The sequence below is a fragment of the Cynocephalus volans genome, chromosome 11 (assembly GCF_027409185.1).
Source record: "Cynocephalus volans isolate mCynVol1 chromosome 11, mCynVol1.pri, whole genome shotgun sequence".
Classification (NCBI taxonomy): Eukaryota; Metazoa; Chordata; class Mammalia; order Dermoptera; family Cynocephalidae; genus Cynocephalus; species Cynocephalus volans.
In genome coordinates this window covers 47,406,856-47,434,794 of record NC_084470.1, presented here as the reverse complement: position 1 = coordinate 47,434,794, position 27,939 = coordinate 47,406,856, and the positions used below count along the sequence as shown (strand labels likewise).

At 37.1% G+C, this 27,939-nt stretch overlaps 1 protein-coding gene across 17 annotated transcripts in view; it reads right to left on the bottom strand.

The window, feature by feature from the left end:
* ARPP21 (cAMP regulated phosphoprotein 21) overlaps positions 1–27,939 on the bottom strand; it is a 150,387-nt gene that overhangs the window by 100,045 nt on the left and 22,403 nt on the right. For 13 of the 17 annotated variants that reach the window (XM_063114919.1, XM_063114926.1, XM_063114928.1 and 10 more), the window contains exons 2-6: positions 8,060–8,236; positions 6,122–6,288; positions 5,040–5,081; positions 4,179–4,268; positions 31–175 (exon numbers count right to left, since the gene is read on the bottom strand). In XM_063114919.1, the coding sequence (XP_062970989.1) occupies positions 31–175; positions 4,179–4,268; positions 5,040–5,081; positions 6,122–6,250 (406 nt within the window). In that variant the 5' untranslated portion in view covers positions 6,251–6,288; positions 8,060–8,236. Of the gene's footprint in view, positions 1–30; positions 176–2,200; positions 3,973–4,178; positions 4,269–5,039; positions 5,082–6,121; positions 6,289–8,059; positions 8,237–8,321; positions 8,393–9,171; positions 9,255–27,939 lie in introns of those variants that run through there. The other 4 variants (XM_063114921.1, XM_063114920.1, XM_063114923.1 and 1 more) reach the window with 4 other exon arrangements.

Here is a 27,939-nt window from a genome sequence, read left to right as displayed (position 1 = left end):
GAGGAAATTAGGAAACATTTTCACATTCACCTTTTGATAACATTCTGATCTTGGGTTTTTCAGAGGTTTTATCTTTGTTTTTATCCTTTTCTTTTTCTCTTTCAGAGTCATCTTTCCTAGATTTATCCTCCTCTTGCAGGCTGGAAAAACTGGAAAGCTGTAAATGAATTGATTCCTGTTGGGGAAAAAATATAATAATTTAGGGCCAGATTTAATAATCTCTGTCTGGTTTCCATTTTGTATAGAGATTATGAAGTACAGGAAAATGAAAGCCAGGTGCAGATTTTTTTTTTCTTAAATGGTAAAAATTAAACCTGTCAGAAAAATAATTGCCCTTTATGGTGAATTGAACTTCAGAAGTCAATGGGAGGTCATGAGAAACATCTAGTGCTAAAACTTTGCCTCATGAATATTAACCTCAACCAAGTTAAATTCCTGTAGATCACAACTCTTATTTTCTCTACAGGTTTATTTTTAAACACCTGGGAAAACTTCCTATATCAGTAAGCTTGCTTCACAGCCACTGTCGTGTCTTTTAAAAAAAAAAAAAGTCTTCTGCAGTTCTCTTCTATAATTCCTTATAAGGTGAAATTGGTACAAACACAGACAGACAGATATTACATGTCATAATTACAGGTTGAACAGACATAAAGAAAGCCCTAATAGCCTATTTACAATAAAAAGTCTATTTTAGAACCATATCAGCAATGATTTCTACTATATAAGAAAGCAAACTATAATTACAGGAATCTTACGTATGGATTATTATAATTGTTTACAGATGTTATTGGTAAATCATTATAATATATAATTACAATAAGCATTGCCATTTAGAAAAGGCAGGAAGTAGAATTATATTTTTCATAAATTATATATAAATATTTAATTTTATTTTTATATAAGTATCAGTTAATTCTTTCCAAAATATGAGATTCTCTCGAACCAAAGCTAGATATAAGATTGACCACTGACAGTACTGGGGCTAGATCCACTTTTATATTTATTTATTTTGAACTGAAAACAGACTATTTTGTATTAACTCACATATATCAGCAATTTGGTTGATAGTATGATTGCTGTTTGGAAGAAGAATCAGCCAAATCATGTTTTTTTAGTTTTATGAAAAACTTATGCTATGATTAACACTATGATAAATTAGCCAACATTAAGCCCACTCATTCTTATGTAAGAGTTCACTTAGTGGGAAAGCTTTCTTCCACTAGTGACATTAAAATTTATAATGTAGGAAAAAAAGATATTTCCAATGACTAATAGTGTCTCTCACTGAAAACAAAACTAATGCTCATTCTACATGTGACCAAACTGACACCTGTAACTCCTTAACCTGTGGCCAATCTGGGAATCTTAATGGGTTCTAGGTATACCTGGCTAATCTAACAAGAATAAAGCAAAAGTCCTCCAAACCCAAGTTCCTTTGTTGGGAGGGGCTCCGTTGTGAACCCCTAGCTAGAATAAAAAGTCAGCATGCTCGGAAAGACACACGATATAAAGGATGAAATAAAACACATTCTCACCATAAATATTTATCTTAGCTGGATTTTCTGACTTCACATGTTTATACTGGGGATGGACATATGCAAAATATGTCAAATTGAATGTAATTTGCTTATAGAGTTTTTTAATCACACAATTTGGGACAGAAATGTCTTAATCTGCAAAGGTTCAGGCTGGTTCTGGGGTTATGATTTGCTTCTTCTTGCTAAGGAAACCGCTGGAACTTTTCTGTCTCAGAAGACATGGCTGGGGGTGGGGAAGAATCAATTCATCAGTTGGTCAGAAGGGGAAACTGAGGATACCTGGGTTATGAAAATGGCCTCATTGTTTCTTCAAAACCAACTGAATCATCTAGCTTCTGTAAATTTGAATCTAAACTCATAGAGGCTTGGAAATATATTATAAATTCAAGGGCAGAGGCTAAGGACATCCACTACAAAGAAAAAAAAAAAAAAAGAAAGGTACAAGCTGATGCCATGTGTTGACAAAGAGTATATATGTGGGGGAAAAAAAAATCTATCTTTCCTATGCATAAATATAAATTACGGTGTTGAAAGAATACACAAAAGTGCTATAGAGTTGGTAAAAAACAATCTGTTATTTTTTAATATTTTTATTGATATGCTCAATAATAAAATACAAGTGTTAATAAATACATAGGTACAGGATAAGTTTATATCCAACAACAGTAAAAGAATGATTCAAGTCACAGTAATACACTGATAGGTAAATAGTATAACATTAGAAAAGCAAGATTCCTTTAACTGAAGGACAGACTGAACCATCAGGTATGGGTCTGAGATCAAGTAATACAGGTAGCAAGAGTTTTTCCCACACAGGAAAATGAAGGCAGTTTTCCAAATACTGTGAATATACAAACATTGGGGAAGCAATACAATCCATATACTGTGTACTTCTGCCAGTGTTCTCTGGGATTCAGTCCACACATTTTGTAAGTGCCGGTGGTACCTAATGAGGGCATTGCATATAAGCTCAAAGGTCTGCTTCTTTATTCTCTTAAAAAAGGAGCATGGCCACTTGCTTATATGTGCATCTAGGTATTTTCAGTCAGTCCCCTGCTCCCACCACACCTCAGCTAGTCCAAAGAGAAGCTCCCAGGTGCTAATTCTCTCCTACAAAGCTAGTCTTGGGTTTCTGAGCTTGGAACCAGCAGGGACAAAGCACCGTTTGCATCTTATTTCTCTGCACCGATTGTCTGGAGAAACTAAACTTAGGTGCAGGATGAAACACTATTATACAGATGATCTCTTAAAATATTTCCTCCTGGTACCTTGTCAAATGGGACAAAAACCAAATTAAGACTATAAAGGCTGTTCTTCTCTGCCTGGCATTAGGAGTAGGGGACAACTGGGGTCTTACTTCTCCCAGGGTCTGTCATTCTGCAGAGTTAACATATATCATGTGCAGTACATTACAATCCATCAATCAACATTGAATAATACAAGCCGTGATATTCACATTATTCCCCCTTTTCAATCTCCATTAAAAATAGAAGCACAAATAAAATGCTGAAGAAAAGCCACACATTTCTCAGAGCCCAAGTAAAATAAAGCATGTGTATGAGACACAGTACTGGCTACTGAAAGATAGCCTGTTCATGCCTTATGACATGAGTGGCATGTTAAGAAAATGACGTTAGAAAAAAAAAATACTCTTTAGGACAAAATCTATAAGGAATTTATTTTTGGTCCTTTTAAAGAAAGTGCTCTCAATGCTCTTCTCAATGCTCTCTGTATCCATGAGGGGAATTCAGAGTGTTTCAATTAAAATAAGAAGAGAAAAGCAAAACAAACCAAACAACAATAGTGGTATCTTAACCAATTTTCTCTCCCTGGGCTCAGATAGGTCATTTTACTTTTGTCTTGACTTCTCTCAGCCTCTGATAAAATAAGCAAAATTTCAGTAGCAAGACTTTTTATAAAAGCTAATGTGATGCCTAAAAGGCAAACAGAAATAAATATAATGTGAAGTTTCCCACTTTGTCATGGAAGAGTTTTGTTGGAATTTAAAATTTTTAGCCTTAACATTCTTGCTGTAAAAGGCAAAAATAAGAGTAAGGATGTGCAGTGATACATTAGTAATATTAACTTAAATTCACCATTAGCTTGGATTCATTTCTGGACAATTTTTGCAGTATAGAGAAATCTCCACCAAAGGCCATAAAAGTTTTTCTCCAAAGTTCAATGCACCCTTTTCACTATCTCTTAAGTTTCATACAAGCCAACAGTTGTTTTTCTTTATAGGCAAGTGCATTTTGGGGAGCTGAGAGGTAAGACATCTCCAATAAGGAAGGAGACGGGATACTTAGGGCTATATTTGGTTCAGCCTTATCAAGAGAGAGCCTTTGAGGAAATTCAGCACTACTGTGCTTACTTTTTATTTAACTTTTAATCTAAATTCTTTTGAATTCCTTTCCATTTGCAGTTTTCAGAGGGTCTGGAAAAAAACAAACGTAATAACACTCTGTGACAAACTGTTAAACTGTTTTAGAATGTCTCATAGACAGGGGATGAAGCCAGAAAAGGATTTCTTTCTTCAATTATATTTTTCTCCCCCAAAACACTGTTTAACACCAAATTAACAGTCATGCACACAAAGATGGACCCCGTTCATGCAATTAGTGATAATGACAGGGGATATACCTGATCCTGAAGACTTTCACCTCCTGGTCTGGCTGACGATTCCTCACAGACAGCAAGACTGCGGGTCAGTTTACCTTTTCCCGCTCCTGACTGGGAAGGGGAAAAGAAAAGGGAAGAAAAGGAAAATAAAGAAAACAAACACGAAACATTCTCAGGCTGTCAGATCATTTCTACATTCACAGACGTTCCCAAATCAGATTTGTAAAACCAGCTTCAGGTCTGCCGCTCAGTTCTGTTTACAAAGATTCAAAGAGTGAGATCTCTGTGTTGATGGGAATGCAGCTGACGCCAAACGTACAAGGATGAATTTAAGGAACACTCCTCGCAAATTGTGCCCATCACATAGGGATCCCATGAAGAATGAATTGCTGCCATTTCATGAAAATATAAGGGACAAATGACCAAATTAATTTCCACTAAAACTAAGTTTGGAGGGAATTTGAATGAGAAGATGCTTAAAACGATAAAGAATGTGTACTAAATGGCAGCACCTGTTTACTTAAAGGCAGAAATCAATTGATGAGACTAAAACATCTACTCCAAATCTTATTTAAAATAAAAGCTGAGCACGTGGCTACTCATTTTGTAAGGCACTATCAAATCTCCAAGTGTGAAAACAGAAGCCAATATAAAAATTTGTAGCTATTTCGAACTCTAAAAGCTCTAATTAAGAAGCAGACAGAGCAAGAAAGATACACTTGAACATAATCTCATTACAAGCATACAGCAGCAGTACAACCAGGAGCCACCACAATATCCGCATACAACCATCTGAATTGTAGGCAAATCCTTGAACTCCAATGTAAAATATGAAATTTATATCCACAAAATCAGGTCTACTTAGAATCTCAATAAACCTACCTTGGATTTTCTTCTCTCTTGGTTCTGAGCCGCCAGACGCCTCTGTATGTTAAAAACAAATAAAACAAAACAAGCAAACCGTAAACCAACATCAGAGAAGAGAGGAAGAGAGAGAAGAAAAGGTGTCACTACCATTGATAGTGGAGAAATCAATAATAGCAATAGGCATTGTAACCACTAGGGAGAACTCCCCCTTTCCTAGCTTTTAAAAACTTTTGACCATTTAACTTCCAGCTGTCTCTCCTTACAGCACCTATTGGAGGGGGAGAAAGCAGGTCGCTGAAGTCTTTTGGCTATTATGCGGTTATTGCCTTTGTTAACTGTTGGTATATAAAGAGTTAACACTTTTGTAGTTTAGTTCAAAGAAAATCAATAGGTACAGGTAATTTGCAAATACAGTTTGTTTTCCCTCTACCAAATCTCTTTCTTTTGTAAATCATGATGTATTGAATCATAATGCTATTTCACTTTCTTCAATCACTCCCACCCTCCCCATCCCCCTTTTTAATGCTTTCCCACATTGATTGGGAATTCTAGGGCTTAGGTTTGATTTCTAATAAGATTTTGAACCTCAGCATGTCCATGAAGTTCAACAGGGCTTATGTCTTTGATTTTTCTCAGTCTACCATGAATTGGGTCTTTATCTTTCCATGGAATAGCAAATCTATTTTTAAAACTAGCCTAAAGCTGCCCCAGGAGAAACCCTCCACTTACACCTTGAGGTAGTCTGAAAATTGATGCCAGGATGCTGTGTGCAAATTCAGTAATTAAATACCTTCCTTAGATATTTTTCATTTTAAAATGCATTTTAGAGTATGGTTCAGTCTGGGGAAAACATGACTAATAATTGGGAAAAGAAAAGATTAGCATTACATATTTCCTAATCATGTAACTAGTTAAACTCGAAAGAAAGGAAGAAAGAAAGAAAGAAAGGAAGAAAGGAAGAAAGAAAGAAAGAAAGAAAGAAAGAAAGAAAGAAAGAAAGAAAGAAAGAAAGAAAGAAAGAAAGAAAGAAAGAAAGAAAGAAAGAAAGAAAGAAATGTTCAAAGCATGAACGAGCGTCAGGGTCTCTGCAGACTCACCTGCAGTTCCAGCTTGTCCTCTTCATCCAGACTTTCAGATTTCACTATGCCGTTCTCTGGAGCGGCTGTCTCCTGTTCAGTCCCTCCTTCCTCCACTATCGTCTGATTCAGGTCTGCTTGCTCAGACATTCTCCCAGATGCAAATTAAAACAACAAGGTTTTACGCCCTAAAAGTTGAAGAGATCAGAAAATAAAGTTACTGCGGAATGAAGTATTGACTATTATTTTTGAGACATTTTGTTTCTTCCTTTTTATTCAAATTCACATGAGCAACTCAAGCCAATTTTATACAAAAGGAGAATAAAGTAAAACGAAATCAAGTACCCAAGGCAACACAAGAGGCAGATGAGGTCTCTCCATCCACACCCCCTCTACACACACGCAAACACACTTGTGAATTCACCTTTTCATCAAAATGCATCAACGAATCTTAAATGAAGACACCTAACTTCCACACAACTATCAGCATCCATGACCCACTATGAAGTAGAAGAAGAAAAGGATCATATTTTTTCCACTCTTGAACAAATGACTCTCAACTTCTGAGTCAAGAGGTGGTATCAATGTGCTGCAGCATCTTTAAGTGACTCAAACATTATTTGCAAGTTTCAACCATAGACACATTTCCCTAGGTATAAACAATACAGTGTGCCTACAAAGGGCAAAAATCAATTGAAGAGGTAATAATTCAGTATAAATACTGAATCTAAATTTAGCAATAAACCTTAGAGGGTCAACATTTCCAGGCTTCAAACTGACAGCTACATTATTAAAAGCATAAGCCCTCTCCCAAGCTCCTGTCAGTTGCTGGTGCTGCAGGATGCTGCGGAAGGAAGACTTTGGCAGGTGGCTCTAATGAAGCTGTTGCAATCGAGCTCCTCTACTCCAGGCTCACAATAGACTACTATACAGACACTGGAAATGGCTTTTCAAAGTTAAAGCCTGTTATTATTTTTTTCTCCCTACCTCCATAAAACCTGACACTTCCCCTTCTGATGTGCTGTCAAATGAGGCTCATGAATAATTTAGCATTTACTTCCTCCTCGTTTTTTTTTTAAACCTTGAGAAAAAACTAAAGAAAGAAGAAAGGGAGGAAAGAAGGAAAGAAAGAAAGAGAATGACATACAGACGCTGTAGCTTAGAAAGTCAGTTCTTTCACGAAAATTCTCGAGCAGTGACTGCCCCATTCCCGGTCACTATAATGGTAATTATTACTGGACAAATCAGTGTTTTGATATGTTTCTTTGGGGGTGTTTAATTACCACTTACTAATTAAGTAACTTTATTTCCAACTGGAAATAAGAAACGTGAGAAAAATCTAAATCAAAGAAATTTTTATTGCAAACTTGCTAAAATCTACTATGACAGGACAGGTGGTATCTAATGATATCTTTAAAATACACGGGCTCATTTGGCAAAGCATTGTGGGAATGTAAAAGGAAAAGTTTTCCTAAAGGACGGTGGTTGGAAACTCTAAGTGGCTACTGAGCAATGCTTTTAGCATTTGGGAGGTTTTAGGATATTTCATCCAGAGCATTCTGACAAACTTCTCATATTTCAGTGGCAGTCAATGTTTATGGCTATCAAAATCAAAAGTTTTGTTTCCCAAAAGCAAGCAACTTGTTTCTCAATGTATCGATTAGGAGGAGGAGACGGGACCTCTGTTGCTCTACCTTATTTTTCAGAGTGTTTTGATTAAAGAAAAACAAAACAAAACAAAACAAAAAAACAACAACACCAGATAATGACCAGATTTAAAACGGAGTAAACAAATTGAGCTCTAATTCTCCAAACTACAAGCCAAATGAGTCCCTATATAGATCCTGTCCGTTACGGTTACATGCAGTGAACTGCTCTATGCAAACAGGCACATTTCTATAAAAATAATAAAAAAAATACTATACAGATGAGATGACAGCCAGACAACAAGACCTTTACCTTGCACGCAGAATTCCTGCTGTAGGTCTTGGCGACTTACTAGCGGCTTCTGTCGTTCTACACCGGGAAAATCCACATAAGTGATCAGAGACAACTGGAGTCCCATGTCCCCTTTAACAGTTCGGAATGCCCATCTCCATGCGATTCCTTTACACACTTTGACACATCATCGTCAACCTGAAAAAAGATGAAAAGTAAATAATAATAATTGCAATAATCATGGTAGGGTGAAGGACAAAATAAAGAAGACTGGGTTTCTAACACTAATGACCAGCTTCCAGCAAATCACGTTCACAGCTTGATCCAGCTCCACCTGTCTCAAGCTGCCTGCTTCTTCTCTAATGAAGGCTACAGCCGGCTGTTCAAGTCAGAACGGCACCCACGCAAGGAGCTAAAATTAACAATTGCATTATGCACCGCAGATTACTCACTTCAATTTTAACCTTTTTTAGTGAAATCTTGCACTTTGTATTAAAAAAAAAAAAAAAAAACAAAAAACAAGTTGTGTGTTTGCTTCAATGAGAATCAAGATCACCTAGGAGCAAAAAGTCCTGCCTCCTTTTTTAAACCAAAGCCTTTGTCTTAATTACAGAGTTATCATATGATATACTTTAATGCTGTTTCTGTGACTTCTTTCTTTATGAAAGTTATCTCAATGAAGCATATTTAAAGGTTCTAATTTAGTAAGGTATTAGCTATAAAAATTAAAAAAGAAAAAAAGAAAAACTTTCGTAATGACATGGCTTAGAGAGATTCTTTCTCTCCACTTACAGTTTGGGAGGAAGAATTCCTAATATTCTGTTGCATGGTGAACACAATTCATAACCCTCCCTCCCCATTGGGATTGTCACCGCCAGCTGGGCATTCTGTTTGACAGCAAAGGAACACTGTCAGAGGGTTTCAACACATTTGCAAACTCCGAGCCTATTGAAAACAATCCATGCTATAATGTGCACTTTCTTTTTCTCACAACTCCTACAGAAGCTACGGCAAAGACAGCTTGAATGCAAACACAGAGACGGGCTCCTAATAACATTTGCCAATGCCAAGCTGTATCTCTATCCTTTTGCTGCCGCAGACCAGCATGCACATTTCTTCCATCACATACCCACCTATGAAAACACTAAATGCATCCCACTTATTTCGTCTGAAGTTTAGAAACCGTCTCCCTGTCCTCTTCGCTACTCTCTCCTCCAAGTTGAAATGAGCACAACTGGCTCCTCACAGGATTTTACTGTGACTATATTAATAATGTATTGGATTACAACGCTCTTTGTTGTGCAAGAGAAAAACAACTGTTGAGAAAGCAATCACTTATAGTCAATACTTTGTGGATTTATTAAGATGAGTAATTTGTCTTTAAAATGTTTCGTTGTTAGAAATTATATAGCTATTGAGAGAGAAGCAAATGTGTATTTAGGAAAAAATGGATTGCTAATCAACAGTAACTTTTGTTTTTCAATTTTTGGCTAGTTTCACCATGGCTACTATAACTAACACTTGATAATAGAAACAGTCACCATGTCTTAAAATTAGGATATATTTAACAAGCCCATGATCTAATATGTCTTAGAATAAATTTCAATGATGGATGGAATTACCAAATGCCTTTTGGATTCTCTTTTTCTTTTCTGTAGTTGAAAGAAATTATCACCTTTTGCCTCCTTTTTCTGACCCTCACTTAATCCAGTAGGTAAATGGTAATGCAGTTTTCAAATCTAAGCCTTAGATGAATTTTTCCAGCCTCAGTACGAGAATACAAGATATAATTCTTTCCAGGAAGAAAGAAAGAACAAACTGATATTCATGTAACTAACTCAAAGCATGAACAGCCTGGATAGATGTGTGTGCGTAATTACCAGGACGAGTTTTGAAATAGCACTGAGCTAGAAAGTCAGCGAGGTATTATTCTTGCATGCCTGAATCATGAAGTCATCATCTACCAAGATAAAAGAGAATATGGGCATATGGGGATGAGCAGAACATATGGATCACAAATATTTTTGTAACTGATTAAAATTGTTCTCTTTGCTAAGAAAGCAGTGCCAGGAAATAAATCCTACTCCAGCTTTCTGTTCGCCAAACTAACCCGACTCATCCACTACCATTTATTCTTGATCTGTTCTCATTTCTCCCATTTTCACAATGAATAAAAACCATTTTTAACAAATTTCTTTTCCTCCAACATTTTGTTAATATTCTGGTCAAATTTTAATTCTTATAGTTGGAAAGATGGAAGGAAAAAGAAGAGACTATATACAAATACACAAAATAAAAATTACTGTAGTTCTTTTAGTGGATATATTATTTTAAACAAAATTTTGGGAGTAGTATTTAGCAAAGTCTGTCAATGGTTTGCAAAACAAACTTAGGGAAATTGATCAACAACACTGTAAACTACCTACAATAAAGAAAACGAGTAAAACAATTACTATTTTGCATATTTATGTAGTTTCTTATTTCTTTAGATTTAGAGTTGAAAACTTTAGAGTTGAAAACAGTAGCAGTTAGTATTTGGGGGATGAGAAAGAGAGGGACAGAGGAAAAAGGCACAATGCAAAGTACCAAATATTCTGTCTTTCATCACCACTAACAAAATAGGTGTGTCTTAATTGTGCATGTGTGTATGTGGGGGGGGGTACATATATTAATCATTGTGCTGCCACACAAAGAAAGAACAATTAGGATTTGATGCAAATTCCTGCAATGATGTACTTCTCGGGGGATATCTAAATTGGGAATTAAAGTTGAATTTTATTCGCAAGTGAGGATGGTCACTTTTATTAGTCACTTTATACTTATACTAAAAATTAGCATGGGGATTACTAATCAACCCAAATCAGTATAGGTAATTTTTGACAAAACAACACAGTCAAGATTAATTTATTTGGACAATTGAAATGTTTCTCCCATATGTACTGTTCCTTTGTTTTAGGCTGGTCACAGTTTTGTGAAAGAAAACTACTTGCATATTGCGGTGACATTAGTAACTTGTCAATTTGCCTCATAAGGCATATAAATAAGGCAACACCATATAAACCAAACATACAGCCCATTCTCAAAATGGTTATTTTGTTAAAGTTTAAAAACAATTTTGAACACATAAGACTAAGTTTAATGCGAGCACAAAGAAAGTAATTGGAAGGTAATCCCTTCAGAAATGACAGCGACAATGGCATGAATAGAGTGTACAGATGGATATCTTTACTAAGTCTGAAATTTTCCCAAGGTGACAAAAATATCAATGAGAAATTTTCATGTAAACATAATTTCCCAAAGAAAATTTTATCCTTCAATGCATGTATAAGAAACACTCAAGTAGGTGTTTTACCTTGTAATTAAACTCTTTTTGGTCAACCTAATGCACAAGAATTCTGTAAGATTTTTGAGTCACAATGCAAATGCCAAAATTACCAGAAGATCATCTTGGAGGAAAAAACTAGGAAGGCATTTAAGTAAAGGAATTTTCATTTTTTGTGTGTTAGGGAATAGATATATTTTATATTAATATTCCTGTTTAAGCTTTATCTAAGAGCTCAGGCAGTTAATAAACATGTAGTCACTCATATGTAGAATCTCACTTTTTCTACTTTAATTATAGTGTCCTGGATACAAATGTCACCTAGATAAACATTTGAATCCCAGCAATAGAAGGAACTGAGACCAAAGTTTTGGACAGAAGAGCAGCTCCGTAATAATTACGAATGCCTTTAAAATTAAGGAAGGTCTGATGTCAATAAAAACATCTGAAAGAGAAAGGCCATGTGCCAATGCTTCATTTTTCATTCTTAGAACAAGTGTTTACTGAGCCTCTACTATGTGCAGGGATGTTCTACACTACAACATGATATTCAGGTGAATTGACACTTGAAATAAACTTGTGTTTCTTCCTGAATATGATATAAATAAAAAATAAGCAAATTAACATACATACCTACAGATCAAAGGCAGAAAATGATAGTACACAAGGGGAAATTGGCATTCTGCTTAGCAAAATTTTCTCTGATATATTGATGACACATGGATGTCAGGCTAGTTCTATGAATGTAACCTTCCCCAATTAATACTTGACTCCCATAGGCACCAGTCTTGTCTTTGACAACATATGTTGCTGTCTATCCATCCAAAGTGGACATTGCAGGAATAAAAAGTTTAGGTAGGAGAAATAAGATGTTCAGAGAATATCTAACCCTCTATTAGAATGAAGGCAGGTATGGCCAATGTGCTCTCACCAACAAATAGTAAGAGACACAGTTTCTCACTGAAAAAGACAACTCTGTAATTTTTTTTTCCTCAAAGCTTAGTCTGAACATAGTCTTGGTGCAATACAAATATCAGGCTGTCAGGAAGCTGGATAGAAAGCTGAATAAAATGTAGTAGTTGATCTGTAGCTTTGACATATCACTGGCCCAGTTTTTGCATATTTTTTTACAGTAGAGAGGGAGAATTTTTCTGACCAAAATTGATGACAGAGAATAGGACCGATGGCCCTGCTGCCTTGATAGAAAATAAATGGTTCTAACAGCATTGAGGCTGGTTTTTGCTTGACTGTGTGACCACTAAGATGAGTTCAAGGATTTTTAAATGGCCTCAAGTTCCATAATCCATGCAGGTTAATAACCACCTTACATTTCCAACACATTCATTAAGAGTCTAGGCATGATTTATCCATACGTAGGCTGGTGGTATCAACCACCAGTCAGGTGCAAACTTAAAAAACAAAAACAAAAAAATGTTCAATTACCCAGAGAACCACAGAGCTGCAGAGAACCTGGAGATCAGCTAGTCTAGCTGGCAAAAAATCCAGTGACTTGGACAATGTCCACAATCATGCAGTGGCTAAGCTGGTCAAAAACACAGTCATTTGGTCTGGGAGTCAGAGCTCTTTTCAATAACCTGTGATCCTCTAGTGAAGTTTCTATTAGAAATTTAGATCATGCTTACCAATTCTAAGCAATTAATTACCAGGATGTTGCACGAGAAACCCATACATTGTTTTCCACTGGGTCACTATCTTCTTTCCTCACGAATGAGCCAACAAGTACTGCACAGAAACTGCCTGAACATATCTTTTGATGACGGTATGTGTGTTTCTTCGCTGGTTTTGTCCCCCCAATCAAATGTCACATTTGGGTTTCTAGATGTTATCCTCAGTCTTTCTCTTTGATAGTCCTGAAAGCCCCAATGCCATAGCTCTCAGAATGCCTTAAACTTACGAGAGCTGTTTGTCCAATTTCCTCCTTCCACACACAGAACTCACAGAACCCACAGGAAATCCATGCCTGCGTGATTCACAGATAAAGTGTGCCCAGGTTTTGCAGCAAGGCATAATAATTTTTTAGTGTGAAAAAATTAACTAGAATCTATACCGGTGCTGGAACATTTGTAACATTTCAAAATCAATGTCTCCCTTATCTTCAAGCAAAATGCCAGCATCTCAGATCTGAAAAGTGGCCTTGTCATTCTAAGTATAAATAATACAAATTTCCCAGGAACTTAAATAACAATGCTGGGATCTTGTGAATAATGATGCCATATAACATTGCTAAAACAAAAATATTCTTAAATAGTTAAATCTTCCAGGAATCCTGCCGAGTTCCACACTTACCCTAGATATTTCTCTCATTAACACTATACCACGATCCCTTATACCTAGCCACACTATTTCAGAGATGGAAGGGGCAATGAACCACTGACAGGATAGTCTTGCTTGCATCTTATTAATCACACAGATGCCAGAACTTCTCTACTCTAAATTCAGTTCAATTCAGATCAACAGAATATTCAAAAATTTCCTCATCTGGATGCCAAGAAAATGATCCATTATTTATCTTCATTTATTTCTATTAGAGGCACCCTGCAACAGAACAACAATTTATCACAAAATGCATATTCCAGCTATGGTTTAAAGGGCTCAAAAATATAAAAATTATTCACAAAGAAAAAAGGCATTTTTTTAAAAGGGAAAGAGAAATATTAATTTTAATACTAATCATCACATCTGACATGAACTCTTTTCTCCTTTATTCCTACAAGAAGCAAAAGAATCATCTGTCATTTTTTTAAAAAAGAAAAAAACAAATGTGATGCAGTTACATGTGCCAGAGTGGGAATTAAATATGAGTTATTAAAATCTTTCTCACACAGAAAAGAAGAATGGAAGAAACACTTAGATTAAAATGGATCAAAGCAAAGAAAAATTGATTATTTGTTATTTTGTCAGAATTTTGGAATGACCCTAAAAGTCATGTTTTTTTCTACATGTAAATTAAGGAAAATAAGAAGTTTTAATTGCTATGATATTTTTATTTTTCCTTATGTCAATACCTATTATTTGGTGTCGCAAATAAATATTTCATACCTTAATTATTTTCAGAATTATTACTAGCAAACTCAACATTACTAAACCCAACCAAAATGAATCAGTGTAGAAGTTTAAATTGCTCATGACATCAGCCCCTTCCCAAACAGCAGAAAGGATTTTACAGGGGAGCAAAGAACAGAAGCGTGTTTCCCAGAGATAAAAAGGCAAAATGAGGGTCTAAAAGATCTGTGATTGTGGGAGCTTCATCTGCAGGAGATGTATTCCACTTCCAAGAGGGAGGAGAAAGGGCAGAGAGAGATTTAGCAGAAATGGATGTATACTGCCATCCTACGTATAGCATGTGGAATTTCAGGAGACACAGGAACAAAAGGAGCGTCTAGTTATATAGGGTAGCTCTGGGCTATGGTTTTGTGTTAACATCTTGATAGCAAGCTCTTTCTACAGGATTCATCGACCACACCGATGAAGCAACAGTTATCTTTTATTGAGTGCTCACTACATGGGTAATTTTGGACTGAGTTCTTTATGTAGATTATTACATTTTGTCTTCATACCAACTACAGCTATTCATTGCTAGCCCGCAGTGGGGAAGACAACAAGCTGCCTGCTTCTCCTGTCACTTTTGTGTTAAGTCAGCTGGCTGATGGCTCATTCAATCACTAGATCCCCCAGGTCTCAGCAATGAGTCATTTTTTAACAAGTTTCGAAATTTGAACCAAGAAGTAAAAAACTCTCCTCCCACTGTTATGCAAACTCCACAATCATGGAGATTATTTTTAACGTTTTGTCTACCTCTGTGTAAACCCCAATACTGAGAACAGTGCCTATCACACGGTAGGATTTGTTGACTTAGTGAATAAAAGGAGGCTCCAAGCTCTACCTGGATTCCAATCGGTGATGCTGGGTGGCTTTACCGTTTCTACTTCCTCCACCTAAAATTAGATGTCTTCCTCTGACACATCTAATGACTCAGAGACTATCAACCAACATAGAAAGGGTTAAGTTGTCCTTTAAAACTTAGTGAGTCTATCCGTTCAAAGAGAACTGAAGCATATTTATTGAGCACTTACTGTGTGGAATATTTTGTGGTTTCTGGAAAAGGAAAGAAATGGTGCTTGTCCTGAAGGAGCTACCAAACTAACGGAGATGTCAATAGACGAAGGGATTTGAGAGCAAACTCAGAAGAAAAAAAAAAAAAAAAAAAAAAAAAAAAAATATATATATATATATATATATATATACATAGTCTACACCACTGCTAACCCTTGACTTAGAGTTTTCTCAAAGTCTTCTTGAAGGCTAATATTGCAAAGCAATCTTAAGGGAACTCATAATTAACAGAAAACAGGGGCAATGGGAAAGACATTCTCATTAAAGATGAAAAGACAGCCCTGAATGGAAGCCGCATATGCAGATGAGCTTCTTCAAGTTCTCGGTACTTTCTGACTGTTTCTGAGAAAGCAATGGTGTCAATCAAATGCATGATTTTTCATAATTAAACTGGCAAGACATCTAGGCTTGCTCATATCTCTAGGTGACAAAAAAACCCTAGAAGCAGTGCCTCTCCTTCCTTCCAAACTCCACTACTTTCAGTTATCCCATAAAGTTTCTTCCGAGGGCTGACTCTACCATGACCCTCATAGAAGTGTCATCCTTCCCTCCAGGATGAAGCATCACACAGTTCAGGTGCCATGGTGTTCACATTGCAAAGTGGAGGACAATCTATCCTCATCACATGTGCCCAGTCTGCCCTTCTTAAATGCTGGAGGTTTTCCTTCCACTGTTTTTTTTTTCTTTTTCTTTCTCTACACTGCCTGATAGAGTACCACACAAAATTGACACCACTGCAAACACAGCCATGAAAATGAAAAAAACACTGTGCTGAGATCAACATATCTGCTAGAGAAAAACCTAAGTGTTCAATAAATAATTCATACTATCATCAGACTTCCTGTAATAAGATGTGCTTGAAAAATAAAATAAATAAAATTCATTTAATGTTGGCATTTTTGTTGCTGTTCTAATGGGTAGCAACACTGTGTTGGAATTTTTGTTCACCATGATCAAATCTCTATAAGCCTATTTAAATGGTAGACGCAGGAGTGTAACAACAAAATTACTTCAGAATGGGTGTGAAGGCACCACAGGAAAAGGGTCTGCATTCAGAACCCCAAGTGCTGAAGAAAGGATGGCAGAAGTGTTTCATCTGAGGCCGCCTTTCCTGGGACAAGAAACGCAGCCAAAGGAGTAAAGGAGACAGGTGCCTTTACAGACTGGACTTACGGAGATTCCAGTGGAACAAATGTGTGGTGTATAAAAGCAAATATGCAAAAGAATGTCTCTAAGCCTTTATTTGTAAGCCATTGAGGGTCTGGCTCATATCTGGGCCATGCTTTAAATATAAGCATTCTAAAGAGACATTCCAGACGACGAGTATCAGCACTAGACTCTAAGTTGCCTGGACTGGGGTATCGCCAGTCAGTGTACTCTCCAACTGTTGCTTCACTCAGAGCAAAAACAGAGTTGGTACCCATTAGCTGAGAGGAGAAATGGATTTATTCCTGGGAGTCAAACATTTTCAGGAACCTCACCACACGTCAGTGGAGCAGAATCTGTGTTTTTGCAATGTGTCCGGGGCTTGGCCGAAAGGTAATTTCCTCCTTAAGACATCTAAATTGACAGGGTTAGTGTCTGGGGCCATCTGTGGCAATGCTGATTGCATCCCAGATGTCCTGCTTGTAACCTAGAGGGAGCATGTGACTGGTCATTTGAAAGAGAGGGGCTGCAGTTTACAGTTGGCCTGCCTACTGTCAGGTAATGTCAGAACTGCAATCACATGACTACTCTCCACTTCAAAAGGCTGGCAGGGTATGATGATGTCATCCACTCCCTGCCCTAAGCCTGACTTTACCTAAAGTTCTTTTTTGTTGTTGTTGTTTAAACAAAACATTCTTGCTTGAAGAGACAGTTCAGGAGTTAGTCGCATTCAAGAATCAAAGCATTTACAAGTGAATATCTTCTGCCTGATGGATTCTCTTACTTGGATGTTAACTGCACAAACCTCGCAACCAGACCCTTCAATCCTGAGAAGCTGGAACTGAGGAAAATGGGTGTTTGCTTTTTGTAATTTTCCATATTTTAAAATATTTAATACATTTTAATGATCTTACAACAATGACAGGTAGTGTAAGTTCTGTGAGTTATTAGAACCTGCTATCCTTATCTATTACTAAACAAAGGGAGAAAATCACGTTGTCAAACCATTCTAAGTGAAGGAACTGGTGGAAACTATTGATAATATTTGGGAGATGATGCCTATTTATGACATAATGCACACAGTCACTCTTAACTCAGGTGATGAGAGATGTTGGTGTGTGGTCCCTGGGCTGAATGGTCCCATAATGACTAAAGGAAAAGGGTTAAGTTGTGTTGAGGAATTCCATGGAGATCCTGATAGTGAAGTTGAAGATTTTGGGCATTTTATTCATGGATTCTGCAATGTCTAAGCTGAGGGAAAGGGCCATTAGCTTTGTGCATGTGTGGCATGAACAGACCAAGTAGTCTTGAAGTGCACCTACTTTTCAGAGACTTGCTGATGGACCCAGTGCAAACTGACATTTCAGGAAGAAAGAGATGAAGCTAATCCGCCCACTTTGACATCTTTAATGTGCAACCTTGCACTTAACAATTGTGATGTAGCATCCCTACAACAAAGTAGGACAACCTGATTCCTGTAATGGGGCTGAAAATGTGGTATTACATCAAAGAAGAGAAACATAAGAATATGGTTATTAAAAGTTTGCAAGAGTGTACATCCAGTGTATGGATGTGAAAATTGTTCGGGTGAAATGATCCAGTAAAGAATCGAATTTGTAAATTAACATATCATGGAAATGAAATATCTGCCAATCTTATGTAATATGCAATGCTCAGCTTTTGAGTTGTAAGCTTACTTGTGAAACCTTCAAGATTTTAAACATAGATAACAAAGAAGTCAGTAGTTGAATTAATAATGTACAGCAAGGCACTTTCAGAAGTGAAATCTCTTTTGTTGGATAAAGTGTCCTTAATAAAAAGTCCAAGGCCTAAATGTGAGGAAAAATTATATAGTGAGAAAAGGTTATAACCTTTCTCTACTCATAATGGTAACTTGGAAGGAAGGAAGGAAAGGAGGAAGAGAGGCAGGAAGGACCAATTGTTAGAAAATCCCCTGCAAAATTAATATTTGAAAGTGGAATATAGAATATTTGGAGGAATTTTTGATGAAGCCTACAACAAAATTTACTTTTCACAAATAGATTTAAAACCATGAAAATAAAGAGAGTCATTCATTCCTTATTACTAGCACCTAGCAGAGAGAGGACCATTTGTAATTATAGAAATTATGTTAGGAATATCATTTCCCTGTGTTTGTTAAAGTATGGTATACAGGAAAATGTGTTCTACATTTCAGACAATTACATTTTTCACTGAAAAGAAAAAAAAAAAAAGAAGATATAAGGAACTAAAGGACAAAAGGGGATCTTGTTACCTCTCAAAAGTTATCTGTGTGATGACAGGAGAAGTAATTTGAATTTAAAAGTACCAAAGAACTCTAATCACCTTTACATAAATGACTACTTTTAGCCTTGAAAGGCATTAGCAGTATCCTAATTTTAAACATGTTCGTGTGTGTGTGTGTGTGTGTGTGTGTGTGTGTGTGTGTGTGTGTGTGTGTGTGTTTATAATTTGTGTAATTTGAACCCTGGCTATTTGCAAATGTACAAATGGCAGATCCCAGGAATTTAAAATCTTTTGTGGTGCTATCCTTATAGCTTGGTAGGTTTTGTTTTCATTTCTGACAGTGCTGGCTCCCTGTTGATAACTCTGTTGTCTGAACACTCCTTTGGGGCTTGGGCATGCCCACAGATGCCAATTCCAGGTCAGACCATGATTGCTCTAAACTTCTGAAACCCCAGCAGGAGTGAGAGGAGAGTAGACACAAGCAGAACACACTGGCTGTTTGCTCCACAGGTGATTCTCCTGGCATCTTGGTGAGTCACAAACTTACGGTGACTATAAAACTAGAAAAATGCTGCCCATCTCAATACTCCCTTCCTGCTGTATCATTTATACATTCAGCTAATTTAGAAGAGACTTGCTTTGAATATGCTCTGGTTTAAGCAAAACCTACCTTATGACCTGGCTTTCTCTTTGTATAGCTGGCTGAGCGGCTTGGGCTTTGCTGCAGATTTCATGTTCTGGTGTTATTACTAAAAATTGGTTAGAAAATTTAGGAAGCTTTCTCATAAAATGTATTATAATGCAGCACTTTTTTATATTTTATTTTTTCAAAGGTTACATGTGCAAAAAAGGAGTAAATTTATGTTGTCTTCTTTCTCTCCTTAAAACATTAAAACTAAAATTTTTAGTCAGGTCTCTATAGGGGATTTCAAAAGACAATTGCAGGACTGGCCTTTCTTGAAATAAACTCTGAAACAAAAGTTTACTTTCTGACTGGCAATAATAAGCTATTGATACCATATCCACCACCATGGCCTAAGTAAAGTGTAGTCTCTAGACATTTAAATACACATATAACCTCTCTATAGATACACATTCATGAACATGTACATACACACTGAATATATATGAAGGTGGCAAAAACCACAATATTCATTAGAAAGCAATATATACAGCTTTCTCCCCAAAAAGGTTTTCAGCCTCCCTTTTTAAAATGTTAGTAGATATATACTTCTGCACAAGTGTATGCTTCTGTATTTAGGATTCCTCCTCTCAAATGGATAAAAACAGTCAGAGATGATACATTACAATGAAAAGTAGCAAGAGATTTCTGAGGGAGAGACATTGTCAATCCCCTGAGAGGGAACTCTGTGTTCTCATTGCACGAATTCATGAGCATGAGTTCTTTTTTTCTTTTCTTTTCTTTTTTTTTTTTTAAATTAAGTGCTACTGGTGATATTCAACTTGGCGGGGATTGTCCAGTCACCGTTACTGGTACCCAGCAGCTGCAATCCCAGCATATGAAGGTCTGCCTTTTAAAAATCAACGTATGTTCAAGACTATTTATGTTGTCAGAAATGTCTGCTCCATTGCTGACTTCCAAAGTGCATTCTTCGGGAGTGATGCTGTATCAATATCATTGCGAAATTTCATTATAATTTAAGTCATGCATTATAATCCCATTTCAGACTAGATTACATTTTCTTTAATTAACTGGAAGGAATCTTACATGCCTTTTTTCCCTCTTCTTTTAAGACAGTACCACTCCAAAATCCATTAAGAAGTGAGCAAAGTTACAAATGGAGCCCAACTTCCAAAGGTCTTTTCAAAAAAGACTGCCACTTCTTCAAGAAGAATCCATAAGGTGCTTATCCTTCTCTCATATAACGTTTAAAAACAAGAACTATCCTTATTTTTTAATTTTTTTTTTTTGCAGGGTCTCATAGTATTTATTTATTTATTTTATTATTATTTTTTTTAAATTTTATTTTCTCGATATACATTGTGGCTGATTATTGCTCCCCATTACCAAAACCTCCCTCCCTTCTCCCTCCCCCCCTCCCCCCCAACAATGCCCTTTCTGTTTGCTTGTCGTTATTTTACTGAAACACCCAGTAGAGTGCCTGTCATTCAGTAATCGTTTGATATCGTTGAATCGATTTAATGATTTTAATGAATTAATACGTAAATTTAACCAGTCATGAGATTGTTTTGCCTGATCATAATGCAAAACCACGGTGGTCTCATTTCCAAATTAACAATTAGTTCCTCATTGTCATTATCACTGCCATAAATCATACTGACAAATAAAATTAGTTTTACCATAACACAATTTGAGATTTTACTTAAGAAAAAAGTTAAACATTAACATAAATAGTATACATTTAAAAGAATTCTAATACATCTGAATACTCACTCTGTGCCTGCCATTATTCTGATTAAAGAATCTAACATAAAACGATTAGCCCTTAAATATGAGGGTATTTCAAAAAGTATATGAAAAAAATTCATATTATCTTTTAATTCTATTTTTCCATGAACTTTCTGAAGTACCCTCATAGTCCCATTTTAGAGAGGAGAAAGCTGAGTCCTAGAGTAATTAAGTATCATATCCAAGATTTCAGTCTGGAAAGGAGCGGAGCAGAATTCAAATTCTGGCAGACTGATTTCAGGACTTCAACTTTATCCAAACACTTTTGAAATGAGTGAGAATAGCAGTCGCCACATGCCCGTTAATAAATACTAAAGGCATGCTAAAGAGATATTAGTGGTGATTTATGTGGATCACAGGGGTTAACTGAAGGCGCATGTTTGTTCTAGAGTTTTCAAAACTTCTCAAGTAAACCTGTTTAATTTTTATAATTAGAAAAAGTAAAGATAAAGATTGACAAGAGAGCAAAAAATAATGAATGAATTCAAATGCCTATTTGCAGTGTTTACCACACTGTGAAGTTATATTTGTGGTTGCAATATAATTACCCATTTAATCAGAAAATAAGAAAAACAGGCAATGCAAAGAATTGTTAATAAAACTAAAATTAAAGAATTAAGTACATCTAAATAAGTGTGTAATGAAAGGAATTTAGTTTATAAAAAGGCATGTTTTAAATAAATGTCAAAGGTAAAACCAAAGGAAAACAACCTACACACAACCAAATAATTTAATAAAAATTTTAAACGATTTTAATAACACCAAAAGAATCTCAAGACTAATTAAATAAACATTTAGATTATCATAAAATGTTTTGTTCTTGGAGTAAACGTCAAAATCCAAACAAATCAAATTCTTTGAAAACAAACCAAGATTAATTGCAAGTATGACTGGGCTAAAATTTCTTAAGAATTCAAAGCTATGTTTGTATGGAGCCACTGACTTGAATATTTTGCTCTAAGCTTACTTCCCTCTCTAAGGAACTAAACAAAAAATTTCAGGAAAAAATTCCTCCCAGTTTGTGGGGAGACCCTGTAATTTCATTAAAAGAGATTAGATTCCTTTCTGGTTGAGATTTTACATAAGAATGAAGTTTGGATTCAGGGAAAGGTGCATAGGTGACCTCTATAATCATTTCTAGCATTCTCCATGTATACTGTGTATTGATCCCCTTTGCTGAGCAGCCGCACATAGGTTTGTCACTTTAATCATCTACTGCCTCCAGCCAATATTCTTTGAGTTGGCAAGGTTGGAGTTGAGGATCTGCAGGGATGGGCGAAGACCAGTTGAGCCATTACACCATGGGCAACGATCTGGCTATTTTAGAAATCACAACAAACATCCTGTCATTTTTCCTCTCAAAAACACTAATGAACAGAATAAAGTTAATACCTTTCATATATTCTACCTACACTTATTATGTGCTTTGGTGGTAGCAGTTGTTATAAAGATTAGTAGAATGTAGTCTACTCTCTACGAGACTCAAGGGGGAAGTTGTATTAATTCCTTAAAAAATTAGGTATGGTTCATTAAGTACCTCTTCATCAGTAGCAGTGCTATTGAATAGGAGGATGATTTTCTGAACTCGTGTGATATTTATCCAGGTAATTTTTTTCTTGTTTCTCAAATACAGGACATGACTGAATCCTGGATGTCTGATATAATCTCTTACCTCCAAATGGATATGTCTACATTATATAAAACAACTCTACGGTAAGTCATTCTAAAAGACCTATCAACTATTGCTATGTAGAAATAGTTACATAAATATGTGTGTGTGTGTATCTAAGAACACATTTTGATTCTGTAGATATTTTTAGAGTATCCATGTATGTACCATTTTGCCAAGAACTTTCCACTTACTTTAACTTCTCCACTTCAAAACACAAGCTCTCATAATCTGATCTGAGAGGTTCTTTATCTCGTTATCATATTAAGAAGAAAATCTTAGGCCAAGAGCAATGGAATTCAAAAATCACATATCTATCTACGTAAAGGCCACACAAAAACTAGGACTCAGTTCTTCTTGCTGCTAATCCAATATTCTTTCCAAGCTGCTTTTGTGCATAGGTAGGCAGACATAAATATAAACCAAGACATGCTTATATTAAACTCATACATTCTGAGTTAAGAATGTACCCTCAGCTGTATCTTTTAAGATAGTTCCTTTAATATTTAAAAATTCATCAGCTTCCAAAAGAGTGAAAGTTTTTGTTTTTTTCAGTGACCTATATGTTTTCATGTAATTTGAATGTCAGACAGAGAAGTTTCACTTAAATTAGGACACACACACACACACACACACACACACGCACACACATGCATAAATAGCAGGTGGGTTAAGTCACTCAGAGTATGCAAGTGATTCCTCCGAGGCCCCTCCCCAAATGCCAGATCAGGCCACATAGCAGCCTGGAGTCAGTTCCAGCTCAGAGAACAGAGTAGCAGCTGTTGGGAGCTGGCTGCAGCTCAAGACTCAGCTGTATTCTTGGCCTCCTGCCCCCTCCAGGCACTTACTAGGGGCGCGTGACCAAGGAAACAGCTGAGCCCCCACCTCAAAGAGGAAACGCAACCGCCGCAACCCCCACCGCCACCTGCTCTGGAGCCAAACAACCAATAAATTCCTGCTCAATTCGCAGGGGTAATGTGGACTGCTGATTCACTGCAGTCAGGCCAGGGCCGTTCACACTGAGGACAGATCCGGCAAAGGCATGGCCTAACAGGGTTGGGACATCATTGCAAAGGCTTTGGCAGAGCCATCTGGGGACTTGAACTTGTGAAGAATCAGAAATGTTTTGGATGTTCAAGTCACAGGGTTCTAGTCAGACCCCAAATACTGCTTTAGATATTCTCAGCAAAATTTCCCTAAGATACCGCTTTCCTAAACAGAAATTTTGATTTTTTGGTTTTGTATTGGGCTGAAAAATTGCCAAGAATATACAGGAGGCTGGCTGGGTCATTTCCACGTTCACCAGTTTCCAGGAGGAGGTCCCTCACTCATGCAACATAGTTACAAAAATGAAGCAAACACCACATTAGTACTTGGCCTGAGACTTGGGGTGTTGCCTTCTTGGGTGCCACAGAACATTGACAGCCTTAGGCATCAGTGCACAGTCCAAGTTCAAATCCAATTCCTACAGCCAAGCTGCTGAGCTGGGACAGTGGAAATGAGAGTGGGTGGCCCCGGCACTGCTTTGAAGGACCGTGGGGTGGGCAGGCTGCTTCCCAGAACCACGGCTCTGATAGCTTCAACTACACTCACGTCAGTGCTATTAAGAGACTTCCCAACTTCAAACATTGTGAAATCTCACCCCACTCTGAGGGCACGTCAGTCTGGATCTGTCTCCCATCAACACAGAAGGCTGTGCTTTACGCTATTAAAAATTCCTCTGGAATAGGAAGGACCAAATGTTGATGCTCTGTGATGCCTACATGGAGTTTTGTTACACAATTATTTCTGTTTTGTGCACATTTTGAAAATGTCCAAAATAAAAAGTGTAATGTACACATATTTCTCTAAGATTAAATCACTGTCAGATGACAATACTATGTACCCAAATTGGGCTTCAGTCCAGGCGGGAGAGACACTGACTTGTAGGTGATCGATTATTCTTTCCTGGGAGAATGTGAGAGGTTTGAAAACCTCTTACAGATCACAGATTCTTGGAAAAACTGACCCACATCTAGTGAAGGCTTTTTTTTTTTTTTTTTTCCTCCCTAGTAGCGATGCACAGCATTTTTTATGCAGTCCTGGGGTAGATGTTGATATTAACATGCTCTAGGGCATCGTGGAGTATCTGCTAATTTTTTACCTTTCTGGTAGACCTTAGATGGTGGACACAATTCTCCATTCAAGGACTTGTGTGTTGAGTGACTGTCTTAGCTGCAGAGAGCTGAGCCACCCCATGCCACACTCTTTCCAAGGGTAGTCCACATCCAATAATCGAATAACTGATCAAGGGAAGACTGTAAGGCCTGGCCATCTCAACCCTGTGTGGGACACTCTGAAGACCACTCTAGCTGCAGAGCTCTGGGCTGGGTTGGCAGAGGCCATCCTCATTTTCTGGCTTGACCTATAGCTCGCCTTCTCCCTCTGCCTACTCCTATTCCCCTCCCTGACTCTCCGTGGTGTTGGTCCCAAGAACTCTCCTTAGAGAACATCCTGTACACTAAACTCCATCTCTGAGTCTGCTTCCCAGATCCTACCTGCAGCACCTCAGGACATCCCTCTGGAAGGTTGAAAATGCTCTGCAGTGGCAATAACACCCAGGCTGAGAATCACTGCTTGGCTTTAAACTATTGTACGCTCCTCTAAATCACCTCTTTAACCCTTGACACCTTATCTCTGCTTCAAATCTTGTACTATTTACAAGGATATTAAAACATGTACACACCATATTCACTTGCATGCCGGTCGGTGCTTCTGAGTTGGTTCACATGTTGACCACACATTTAATTCTTAAAACAAACAAACAAACAAAAAAAACTGCCATTCTCCCCCAAATTGTGAATTCGCTACACATGAAATCTGGTCCTGTTTTTACCTCTAACTCTCAGAGGCCACTGTAATGCTACATCATCCTCTAACCTCAAGTCTAAAGTGTGTCTACTTAAGGGCACCTCTGAAAATTATATTGGCAAATTTAATTTCAAAACCACCAACAGCTTACATCATGCCTGACACATAATAGGTATTCAAGATATCATGACAACATATTAGTGAATGCCTATAAATTGTTAATAAGCTTATACAAATTATCTGGTTTATTCCCTCACAACCACTACTAATTAGCCATCACTGTTTCCATTAAACGCACGAGACAACTGAAACTCAGTAAGGCCAAGAAACTCGCCCAAGGTCACAAAACAAGTTTAAAGGCACTGACAGTGCCTCACTTTCTCTCTGGGAAATATGTATTATTGTTGGCTACCTAAAGTACTCTTTTGGGAAAGAGGCAGACCATAAAAAGATCTATTAAAATTGAATACTGTTGATTTTTTGAATCATATAGCTGGATTAATAAGAGTTCTGATTTCTCTGCACTGTATTTATTTTCAAGTTCCAATACTCTACATGGAGCATACACATTAGCACTTCAAAGATTCTAATAAAGGAGCAGCTTAAACAATTAAAATAGCAGCTAACGCTTGCATCACGTTACTATGTGCTGACAAATATTCCATGAAATTTACTGGTAAGGACTCACAGAGTCACTTTTTCTCTTTCCTTCTTTGTGTACCACTGTCTGCCATTTCTCTTTGTGAACATGCTTGGGGGAGGTGAAGTTTTAGCAGCATGAATCATGATTCTCATGAGTACAGCTCAATAACGGATTTTCATACTCTGAAAATGAATCAATAAGAGAATATTAATTTATTTTCAGTATTTGATGTTTCACAAGGCTGGAAAGATTTGTATTAAATTGGTCAAAGTAAAACATTTGGTCTCCTGGAGGACCCGGCTTTAATTGTCCAGATAATCCATGTGTAGGTGATTATGTGTGTAATCAGGCCTTGTTAATGCCAGTGGGGTTGATAAACAATTATTTACTGAACTTCTACTAGGTGCAAGGAATTCTGCTAGAAATTGTGAGAGGTACAAAGGTCCAAAACCCACCTTCAGGAGATTGACCAATCTGCTGAAAATGAGGAGTTACTCAATGTAGTTTCCATGTACTTGTCAGTTTTTCAGTAAGTATGCTTAACAATAAATTCCAAATGAATCTTATCTTATCAGGTAGTTAACTAATTTTTAAGAAAAACGATTAGACTAATTCATGATTTAAAAACAAACAAACAAACAAAAAAAGCTCCCTCTCATCCAATAAGATAAAGAGAATAGTATCTCACAAGTAAGAACAGAAACATTTACTCAGAAACCTTAAGTCAAGAGTTACTAATTCTCCTTTGGATTCTGACAATTACCGATCAAGAAGTGAACCTTGAGAAGGAAGTTGGTCGTTATCTTAACATGTTGTTACACACACAGAAGAGCAAACTTCCTCCTTCCCTACGTGAGAGTCCAAGCATGGCTCTCCTTTCCTAGGGATGGTGCAGAAGAGATTCAAAGGGCACAGGCTAGAGCCAATATCGAGGATGGTTTAAAGGGCAAAAGGAGCAAGGTCAAAGTTGGGATGCCCGTTTAGGGTGTGTATGTGTGTAGGGAGAGGCAGAGGCAGAACTCAGACTGCTCGTATCTGGAGAGATTGGGCCAGATTCAGAAACTGAAGCTAAGAGCAAACACAGAGAGATGAGGGAGAGCCAGAGGTACTGTGGAGGCCAGGCAGGGCTGACCATTTATAGATGTCATCTTGCTCTTTATTGAGACATGTGAACAGACTGCCCCCTGTGACCCTTGGAGGAAATGAGAAGAACCAGTTAAGTGCAAATATTTAAAATAATCTCCATTAATTTAGAAGCAATACCTTACGATTACAAGGGTACTTCAAAAAATTCATGGACAAATAGAATAAAATGATAATATGAATCTTTCCATGTACTTTATGAAGACCCCTCATATTTGATCAACCACTTGTCACGTTGCACTTGGTCAAAAAGGAAAAAAGGCAAGGTCCATAACCTGAGAGTCCCTGAGAAGGATGCCACGAAGGCTTGTCAGGG